This window comes from Cibotium barometz, chromosome 5, assembly GCF_041138505.1.
Source record: "Cibotium barometz isolate CiBa-2024 chromosome 5, ASM4113850v1, whole genome shotgun sequence".
Taxonomy (NCBI): Eukaryota; Viridiplantae; Streptophyta; class Polypodiopsida; order Cyatheales; family Cibotiaceae; genus Cibotium; species Cibotium barometz.
The window spans coordinates 25,182,494-25,193,816 of record NC_141050.1 but is presented as its reverse complement, the minus strand read 5'-3'; the positions used below and the strand labels follow the sequence as shown (position 1 = coordinate 25,193,816).

Genomic DNA, 11,323 nt, shown 5'->3' with positions numbered 1-11,323 from the left:
GCTAACTTTTTGGAACTAGACTTGAATTAGAAGAGAGGAGAGATGAAGAGAGATGAAATATCTCAATTTTTGAAGATTTAAAAGTCAATTGCACATGTGAAGTAGGCGCCTCATTCATGAGGGGAAAATCCCCATGCAGAGGTATCAAAAATGCATCATTGCTTCTAAATATCTCCTCTTTTTAACTATTAACCTTGTCCTTAGTCAACTCTTCATCTTATGTGAGTTATTTATTTATATATATGTATATATATATATAGACATACATATAAATAAATAAATACATACATACATACATACATACATACATACATACATATATATATATATACACACACACACACACACACACACACACACACACACACACACATACATACATATATATATATACATATATACATATATATATATATATACATATATATATATATACATATATATATATATGTGTGTGTGTGTGTATACACACACACACACACACATATATATATATATCCATACATACATACATACATATATACATATACATATACATATATATATACATACATACATACATATACATATATATATATATATACACACATGCATACATAAATACATGCGTACATACATACACATATATGTATGTATGTATGTGTGTATGTATATATATATGTATGTATGTATATATGTATGTGTTTATATAAACACACACACACACACACAAAAGATATTATTCTCTAATAAAGTTAATTTGATTACTTAGATTTAAAAAGTGTGTTAACAAGCAATATATTAAGGGTATACAAACTTTATAGTTATAAAGGACTTACACTAGATTTAGAATTTAATTTGGGTTTTAACACTCATAAAGACTTGAAGATTCTATTTTGAGTAACAAGTCTTAAAGGTTTTTTTAAAAGAAAAAGGTTTCAAAATTGTTGATGTATTTTGAGAGTCTTTATGATCCATTGAAGGAATTAATATTGGTCAAACAAAAGCCTTATTTAAGAGTTGTGAGGTGCATTGCATTTGAAAACTTACACATCAAGTACACAAGGGGTATTTTCTTTTTTTCTTTTTTTCAAGAGAAAAGAAGAGATGCTCAATTTAAGGGATTGATACTCTTTTCCATTATTTAACGTTTTAGCAAAGAGAAAAATCAAAGGATACCTTTTCCATCTAAGCTCTTTAAAAAGTTAATTAATTCTCAACATGTTTAAAATCTACTTAGATCTAAACTTTGAAAAACTATTAGTAAAGTGTCTTTTGATTGAACCCCCATGAAATGACAAATTGAGAAGAACACTAAAAAAGAGAGGCTAATTCAATTCTACAAATCAAAGATGGAATACGTCTCTTAAAAGTAGCAACACTTCTAGGTAACAACAATATTGTAGGGAACATCAAGATGCTCGCACCAATTTTTATTTATCCATGTACTTGAGAGTGCGCCTTAGTAACATATGACAATACTATTGGATATAAGAATTATGACATGTGATTGAATAAGCCTCAGCTATAAGTGAAAGCCTTAAAGGTCTAATGACCTCCATTATATGGGCTAAAGGGCCTTAGGATGGGAGGATGACCATTTACGTAAAGGACTAATTTGTTGATAAGGATCTGAGGATGACTTGGACGCCGTGTTTGGGTCTCATAGTGATGGCAGTTAGTGGGGCATGGCGATAGTTGGGGGAGAGATGGAAACAAAAGCGTTGGAGGATAAGAGAGAGGATGACCTTGGCCTCCATGATGGCAAAGTTTTGGCCAATGCAAATGCGGGGTCCCATGCCAAAGGGCATGAAGGCATAGGGGTGCTTACATGCTTTCGACACCCCGTTTGCAAACCTCTCTGGTTGAAACTCGTCTGCATCCTCGCCCCACACCTCTTTGTCCCTATGTATGTAGAGGCTTGCAACGGTCACTGCTGTCCCTCTTGGCAGCCATCGATCGCCCACCTTCACGTTGTTGACTGTCACACGTCCCCCATATTGTGGCACGGGGGGATATAACCTTAATGATTCGTTTAATATCATCCCCACCTGCATGTGCAATAATACAGATCATGAATGAAAAGCAATTTTTGAAGCATAGCAAGGGAAGAGTGGGTGTGCCTTACAGTTTTGAGCTTGTTCAGATGGTCTGCCTTAGGTTCACCTTTTTCTCCGCACACTTCCAACACTTCGTCTCTTGCTTTCTCTTGCCACTCTTGGTTGAGCGATAACAAAACCATGGTCCATGCAAGCAAGTTTGCAGTCGTCTCATGGCCGGCAAAGAAGAAGGTTTTGCATTCATCTATGACTTGCTGTGTAGTAAGGTGAGCTCGCTTGTTGTCTACCTTGGCCTCTTGCTCCTCTGCAGCCAAAATCAAGCCCAACAAATCAGACTGAGATCGTGATGTCGCATTAGCCAGCATGGCCTCTCTCTTGGAGTCTATGATCTCACGAAGCTCCTCATTGTTTCTCTTCTCCAGCTCCTTGATCTCACGATTTGTTTGAGTGGGAAGGTACCTGACAACATCCCATTAAAGAACTAGACTTTAACCAAGTGTGTTGAAGAGCAATAAGGTGGAGAGTAATATATAATCCAAGAATTAACAGTTTAAACTTGACGTGGAGCGTTATCATCTACAGACTTACTGATAGAATGGGATGACACTAATTGGGACAACGATCTTTGTGAGGAGTTCAAGGAGGCGCTCTTGTCTCTGAAACACATACTTTCCTTTGAGGTAGCTGGACCCGAATGAGCTGCGTGCCAAAATATCAGCTGTCACATTCTTGATGTCATGTGCCACCTCTAGCTCGTCGGCGGCCACATGTCCCTCCTTGCTGTTGCTGTTGACTTGGCTCTCCCATGATTTCACCATTTCCAAAGAACTAGCCACCATGTCGGCCACCAGCTCCTACCACACAATAAAAATACAAAAGCTTTAAAATAATGAAATAATATTTGCAACAATGGAAGTTAGAACTGAATATTTAACTAAATTTAATTTTGTGATAGTGCTAAATATCCCCCCCGCCCCAAAAACAACAAAATAATATATGTATATGTGTGTGTATATACACATACAAACGTGTGTACATGCATATGTATGTGCGTATATATGACTCATCTTAATTAAGATTTCAAGATTTAAGTAGAGCTTATTTCAATGTTACATGAATTTATTATTTATTATTTTCATCAAGAGAATACTCAGCATTCTTTTTAAAAGAAAACCTTGAGCTTCTCAGAGAAGAATGCAGGGCGAAGGATGTTGCGTTGTTGTTGCCAGTCGTCACCATTGGCAAGAAGGAGACCATTTCCGAACAACCTGTGGAAGCGTACAGTGAAAGCAGAGGGCTTGTGTAATTGCTTCACATCCGAAGAGAAAATGCTTCTAGCGTCATCTGCGTTGCTAATCAAGAGGGTGGGCAGATTACCCCTCCAATACACAACCCTGGAACCTGCAAAAACAAGCCAAGCGGCCAAAATAATAATCAACAAAGAAAACGAATCAGGCGATGATTATTTATAAGATCCAGATTTAGAATTGAAGGCACTCCAAGGAGGACATTGCTTACTAATTACGATCATATAATTCGACTAACCACTAATCACGGGGGGGGTAAAGGGATTGGAGGCATGCTATTATACCTGCTGCGTGCTTAGAGAGGAGATTTCGGTAGAAGGGGAGGATACGGGGTAGAAGGAGATGGTGATGAGAGGAGGAAGGAATGTCGGAGAGTTGAGCCTGGGCTTCCAGGCGCTTGATCTCAGGGAGGTCTCCAGCTATGGGGCGATAAGGCAACACAGTGAAGCCTTGCTGCTGCAAAGCGCTCCGCAGCGAAGCCGGTCTCAAGTAGTAGACGTAGAGAAGGTAACCAAACAGAGAGGAGATTGCGATGGCTAGCATAGAAGTACAGATCAGTAGAGTGTGACCACCAACGAAGGGACGTAAGAGCTGCAGGAGGTCCACTGGTTGCTGCTGCTGCATCATCATCTTATTAAGTACACAAGTTGGCGACGATGCTGCTGCTGCTCTAGTTCTCTCAAATTTAACTTTTTGATGAAACACAGGCTATTTGAACTTGCCCGTATATGATGGTCTCGTCTATAGATATTATATAGAAATTAAGGGTAGAGAACAAGTGTTCACTTAGTATTCAAAAGAGGAGACTCATGAAGCTTCGTGTGCGCCTTCCTTCCTTGTTGCTATCCGTTCCAAATCGTTCCAAATATAAACTCATACCACCCCTAGTATGTATTAAGACGGCGCCTAGTATGTATTAAGACGACGACGCTTCAAAGCTGGTGTCCTCTTTTTGAAGTGTTTTTATCCCAGGAGGAAGTTGCAAAGGCGTCCACTTTGAAAAAGTCAAAGAAGAAGTTGCTAAGGTAAAAGTAATAATAAAGCTAAGGTGATTTATTTCCTAAGTTAACACCTAGCACACCCGCTAGTCCACCCACCTTGAAGACTAGACTAACGCGACGCCCATCCACTTGATGATTAGGATTATTTGGATAAGTAATAATGAATCTTGCCAAGATTCTATAATTTTCTAAGTAAATATATTATGACAATATGTTAATCCTAATCTATCTAATCGGCTACCTAAAATCAATGTCTATAATATGAGCAGAACGATGTATTTGTCTAAGAATCTATTTGAGAAAATAAATAAATATTTTTTTCCCAAATTTTCCAGATTGTTGGATTTCGATTTTGGTTTCGGATTGGTACTCTCACCATATAGTCAAGTAATAAAACTGAACCTCGCCTCGCCTTAATGCGTGAGTCCTGATGTTAGCAGCACCAACAGTTGGAACATGTTCAGCTAGCTGAGGAGGAGATCTAGAAGGACGATCTTGATTCTGGAAAGGATGTGGATGATCTAGGGACTGTCGAAAAGACGGCTGCTATGTAAGAGGTGGAATTTCTTTTACTAAAATGTTGCGCTACCACACTTTACACAATGCCCTAGTTTGGTGGAATGGGCAAATCACCATCCTGCAGAGTCTCTATATAACATTCGAAATGAAGTTTGTGTTGGATGTGAAAGGAGATACTCTGCATAGACTCAGACAAAACACACACAAAATCTTAGAGAGCAACATAGCGACAGCTGGAACGTAACCAATTGATTAATGAGCATGTGGAGTACCATGTACTCATACCCTTAGAGGGCTGACGTGACTGATAACATGCTAAGGGTGTGTTCTCATGGGAAAAAAACCCCTGTAATAAGCACACAGGGTAAAAAGTGCCCGTGTGACGACCTGAATTTCTTAGAGGCAGAAGGCCAACAACCCCCCCTAAAGCGAATGGTGTGAACTGATACAAGTTGTAGCAGACTATCCTGGTAGAGGTAATAAGTTTAGAGCTTGTCGGAAAGCTTCAAACTCCTCCCTAGAAAGGGGCTTGGTAAAACCGTCTCCCACATTGGCCTATGTCGGCACATAGGTCAAGGCTATCTCTCTAGTATGGAGTCGTTCTTCACTGACACTGGTGATAATGCAACTCAATGTGGTTTGTCCGTGCATGGAATACTAGATTCTGTGCAACTACTAATGCGCTTTTCTCCTTTCAAGTAGAAAAAAGATGATTGATTTTAGGGTTCCTACTATCGTTTCAAATTCTAAATAATATTCTGCAAAGTATTTTTATGGACAAGAATCTTAAAACGTACGACTAGTATGCTCTTAAATTTACCTAAAACTCTCCAAAACAAAATAAAAAGTAGTATTAAAAGGAGTGTCAAAGACACTACTTTTTGTACCACCACCTATCCATGCTTTCACCCTGCTACGATACTAAGATCAACCAAAAGATGGCAAAGCCAGACACATTCCATATAGTAGTGTGAATGATGCCCTCTTGTATTTAGCTTCATAGCTAGATGTGGTTTTTGTCGGCTACTTCTTACTGAGCCGTGAGATGCATGAGTTGCCAAGAAGGAAACAATATCCACTCCTTGACACTCTTGTGTCGAAACATCTTGCTGAGTCTCACTGTCTTTGTAGGCAGACAAGCATAAAGAAGACTCATTGTTGTAAAACAATGCATAGTGCTGAGTGCCTTGAAGGTAGTGGAAGACACGTTTCACTGCCTACCAATACCGAGTGCTAGGACAATGTATAAACCTGATCAATTGTGACATTACATACTGAACATCTAGACGGGTGTTGCACAGATACATAAGGCATCTGACAACTTGTTGATAGGCTGGCTACATCAAAAGGCTCAAAAGAATCCTCAATTGACAAGTGGAGACCCGGTTCCATATAGGAATAGAAACAGGTTTGCAATTTGTCATTTGAAAGCGTTCCAAGAGCTGTTGAATGTATCTTTGTTGAGATAACATGATGCCCCCCTCAGTCAGAACAAATTGGATACCTAAATAATAATGCAGAAGACCCATGTCGAAAATGTCAAATGTATTTTGTAGGTCAGCGAGATGAAAGGTGCAATGTGCCCCTCGCGGTCAAGGCCTGTCTCATGAGTAGATCGTCCACATAATGATTGAGGATAAGGAGATGATCTTTTTCATGCGGACATAAAGAGTGCTATTGTGAAATAGGCAAGAGAGCAAGTATCCATGTATCTTCTGATACGAAGCACGAGGAGCATGTTTAAGGCCATATGGTGCTTTGCATAATCTGCATACCTCATGGTTTGCACAATCTGCATACCTCATGGTTTGCAACCTACTAAACAAAGCGAGTAGGTTGCATGACATAAACCTCTTCCTACAAATCACCATTTAGAAATGCAGTTTAACATCCAATTGATGCACATTCTAACCTTTATGTGTAGCCAATGCAACCGGAGTCGAAATGGTCATCATATGTGATGTAGGTGCAAAACCATCATAGTCAATGCCTTCCCTTTGGGCATAGCCCTTGGTGACTAATCAAGCCTTATACCGATCAACTCAGCCGTCAAGCTTCTGTTTCAGCTTAAACACCCACTTGGGGCCTATAGCACATTTGCCATAGTAGTAGGCAGATCACATAACTCCCATGTATCATTTATGGCAATGGAATCTAATTTTGAATACATGGTTGAAACCTAATTGTCATCCTCCAAAGCATCAAAGTAAGAAATCAGCTCCTCATTCAGTGCGCTAGCCCCGACAGGGGCTATGTTGACAGAATGAGATGCATGTCGAGAGAGGCAGCTCGTGTTCTTCCTAGAAAAGGTTGAGGTAGCTTGATGTCACACAAAGTAGCTTAGAGCCAGCATGGAATCTGATGAGAATCACGAATACATGTATCCTCTTCAATTAATGCATCACCGAAGGCATCCGAATTAAAGGGTTGCTGATCCAAAGAGCAATAGGGACATCGTTGATTGAATTTATTGATGAGCTGCAGACCAGGTTGCTGAGTCAGAGCCAAGGTGGGCTCAAAGAGCCAACACCAGTATCAAACAAAGGCAGCAATGTATCAAATACATCGAGAGAATAAATTAATAGTTGTAGCCAATAGGAAAGCATGGGTTGAGGTGCAAATTCATCAAAGAAGACATCTCTGGATACAATCAGCTTTTGACTAGATAAAACATACAGCCGATATCCTTTGCTATCATTGCTATACTCCACAAAAATGCATTTCAAAGCCTTTACTTCAAGCTTATGTCTGTATTGTGCTGGTACATGCACATAAGCTAGATAGTCGAGTACACACATGACTAGAATTTTGCCATTCCAAGCTTCATAAGCTATCATAAATTTCAAGGCTTTAATTAGATCATGGTTAAGTTCATAACTGGCACACATGACCACTTCACGCCAAAATCTAGAGGGCAAATCCTTGCCTTTAGGCATACATGTGGCCATTTCCATGAGTGTCTGATTCTGATGTTCAGCTACAGTGCTCGGCTATGGTGTGTAAGGAGTAGCACATTGATGAGAAATGCCATGGGACAACATGAAAGTAGTAAACTCATTGGATAAATATTCTCCCCCTCTATCAGTACACAATGTTAGTAGCTTATGATTGTAAGAATTTTCAGTGAGAGGAAGAAACTAACGGAAAGTTGAGAAGGCATCTAATTTGACTTTCAGACCATACACCTAGTAGAAGCATGTATAGTCATCAATAAAAGTCATGAAGTACAAATGTCCACCAAAATAGGGAGCCCGCATAGGACCACAGAGATCACTGTGAACCAGCTGTGTGCAATGAGCGAGTAGCACAGACAATGCCATCTTTAGGACAGGACTAAAGATGCATCTTTCTCAGTATACACTCCTCGCATACATGCTTGTGGGGGAGCTACATAGGTGGCAGCTCATGAACCATAGCTTGACGTTATAATTGTAGAAGAGATGGAAAATTTAAGTGACCAAACCGAGCATGCCAAATCTTAGTGTCACGCTGAATCTATGGCATGGAAACAATCATGGCATCTACATGAGTATCAATACTCCTTTTATACATGTCAAGCCTGTATAGGCCATTGCGTAGTGTACCAAATAAGAGAAGTGCATCTGAAGCAATTTTGTTGTGGAATAACAATGATCAAAAAACTGAATTTTCAAGCCAACTTTGGCAAGTGCTGAGATAAAAATGAGATTCTTGCAGATTTCGGGTACATACAAGGTGTTAGCAAGAGTATAAGGATCCCAAAGCATGAAGTCAATTCCACATTGCCAATGCCTTTGATGGCATATCTGATGCATTATTAGCACACAAAACTCTTCCACATAACCCCAGGGGATTCACTCACAATAAAAGGGTATGTCACTTGTGTGCATTAACCTCAAGAAAACCCCCTATATATGATGCTCATAAGATAATAACACCCCCCTATTTAAGCTTATAAGGATACCTTTAACAATGACTATGTCACCCCCTTCCTTATATGTATGTTTTTCTCTAAAATTTATAGAACCCCTCTCCTTAGATTAAAGTATGTTACTTTGAACATTATTGAGCGAACATAAGTACTTCATGCATTCTACCAAGAAATAGATGTTAAGTACTAGGAAATCATCACTGTAAACTACTTGGAATCCCCAATTTAGTATATTAAGTGAATGGTTCTTGGAATGCTTATGTTCTTAAAGAATTTCATTGTTGCTGAAAGTATTGCTGGAATGCTACTAAATGTTGCTGTATAGTCAGCAAAATCACCCACCATTGCCACATGAGGAGGAAGAGAATCTCATCATGGATGACATGGTGAATGACTTCTTTGGATGGGAGGTCATAGATGATAGTGAGAAAGCTCCAATGTCACAAGAGGAGGAAACCTTACATAGAGAGACAAGCACCCCTTTGTATAAGGGATGTTCGTACTCCACATTGTGAGCAAACTTGGAGCTATTAAACTTGCAAACAACTTATGGATGGAGTGATGAAGGTTTCATAAGTCTTCTTAGGTAAGACCGCCTCATTCTATTCTCTTAAATTGAAAATGTCTCATGTTTTATATACTCTCTTGCTAATATTTTGACATATGATTTCTTATGTTATGTTGTAGGCTTCTTAAGAAGATTTCCCCCCCTCAAAATCTATTACCAAACTCACGAGATGGGTGTCGTAAAATGCTCTCTATGTTAGGTATGGATTACACAAAAATACACATATGTCCCAATGATTGCATGCTATTTAGAGGGGTTAATAAAGATGCAATACAATGTCTACAATATGGGGAGAGTTGCTATAGGGATGATTTGCAAGGAGACAAAGTTCCCAGAAAAGTGTTGAGACACTTCCCTATCATTCCTCGTATCCAACACATGTTTAAATGTAAGGGGATTGCAGAACTCATGACATGGCATGCTACTCATCGCTCAACCTATGGCATCATGAAGACCGTAGCTGATTCATTGGCATGGCAACATGTGGAGAATCAATGGCCAGAGTTTAAAGATGAGCCCTATCACTTATGTCTTGGCTTATTGGCCATGGATGGTGGTAACCCATTTGGCTTCAAGTCCACATCATGGATGGTGGTAACCCATTTGGCTTCAAGCCCACATCATGGTCTACTTAGCCTATTGTATTAGTGAATTACAACCTTTCTCCATGGGTGGCAATCAAGAAAGGTCATATCATGCTTGCTCTCCTTATACTAAGCAAGTATAAGGTAGCAAACATGGATGTGCACCTCGAGCCTTTGATTAAGGTGCCTTCACAAAGACCAAAAAGAAAGGAGAGGTAAAATTATATGGCCTCATGACACACAATTGGCACAAGATATTACAGGTATATAAATATTCGCTTTTTGATTTTCTCTTTATGGAACATAATTTGTAGGCTTGTATACTAACTTCCATTTTTTTCTATGCATAGTTTATTCTTCCAATTGCTATAGTTGGTTGTGGAGACAAGAAGGTGAGAGAGGCTATTTACAAAATGGGAATCTTGGTGAGGTATGAATCTTCTCTTCAATTCACTGGCTAAGTTATATTGCATATTTGGTATTCTCATATACTCGAAATTTATGTATTGGTAAATCGTACACATGATTGCTATGTATGTAGGTACATATCCTTAAAGGAGATAGATCCTACATCCATTGAGATGGCTTATCTCAATGCTATAGAGGCATTGTGTATGATCGAGGACAATTTTCCTAGAAAAATTCTTACTATAGCCAATTGCATCTTGTGGTGCATTTGGCTGATGAAGTGGCGCCTTGTGGTGTTGTGCATGTTCGATGGGTGTTTTTCCTTAAAAGGTTCATGAAAACCTTAAAGGACTTTGTGAGACAAATATCAAGGCCAGAAGCAAGCATGGCAGAGAGATGGTTGATACAAGAGTCTCTTGTGTATATCTCAACACATCTATCTCACATAGATCCTTCCATGCCACGATTGTGGAGCAATGAGGAGGATGACCATTTAATCACTAATGTGCCATTTAATCACTAATGTGCCACAAGGAAAAGGAAGGCAACAAAGACTGGATGAAGCATTATGCCACAAGGTGAATACATTTTGCATTCTAAATAGTTCCATCATGGAGAAGTGGATTGGGAGATACAAGGATGCAATCAATAGATGCTTGCCATTCCCACCCGGCTTGGAACCTCTACCAAATGTGATCAATATAGAATGGCTTTGTATGACAATATTGATGGTATCGCAAAATGGAGAGATGATCACAAGAGAAGAGCATGAGTATGCAAGAGGATGTGACCCTCAAGTAAGTACATTCTTCATCCTGTCTCATGCTTTAGTCATTATATACCTTGTTTAATGCACTATACTAAATGTTATGATTTTGTTTAATGTTAGTACAAACTATATAATGCAATATGGTTAGAGGGAAGGCACTTTTGCATAGAGCGTGTGGATTCTAAAAGAAACACATTTGATTGTGATGTGATGGTAAT

At 39.2% G+C, this 11,323-nt stretch overlaps 1 protein-coding gene across 1 annotated transcript; it reads right to left on the bottom strand.

Annotated features, from left to right (window-relative positions):
- Positions 1 to 1,350: 1,350 nt before the first annotated feature.
- Positions 1,351 to 4,087, bottom strand: LOC147638274 (cytochrome P450 709B1-like). Its single transcript, XM_086795338.1, has 5 exons — positions 3,631 to 4,087; positions 3,214 to 3,440; positions 2,628 to 2,893; positions 2,108 to 2,498; positions 1,351 to 2,030 (listed from the first exon to the last, which is right to left on the bottom strand). Exons 1-5 carry the CDS (start codon positions 3,974 to 3,976, stop codon positions 1,593 to 1,595), a joined length of 1,668 nt encoding a protein of 555 aa, XP_086651464.1. The 5' UTR covers positions 3,977 to 4,087; the 3' UTR covers positions 1,351 to 1,592.
- Between the last annotated feature and the right edge of the window lie 7,236 nt (positions 4,088 to 11,323).

What these genes read in the sequence shown, in the direction of transcription:
- LOC147638274 (XM_086795338.1), bottom strand. Translation starts at nt 3,976, where the DNA reads ATGATGATGCAGCAGCAGCAACCAGTGGACCTCCTGCAGCTCTTACGT. An exon ending in CCTCTCTAAGCACGCAGCAG is followed by an intron (nt 3,441 to 3,630) that starts GTATAATAGCAT and finishes TTGTTTTTGCAG; the next exon opens with GTTCCAGGGTTGTGTATTGG. An exon ending in TCTTCTCTGAGAAGCTCAAG is followed by an intron (nt 2,894 to 3,213) that starts GTTTTCTTTTAA and finishes ATTGTGTGGTAG; the next exon opens with GAGCTGGTGGCCGACATGGT.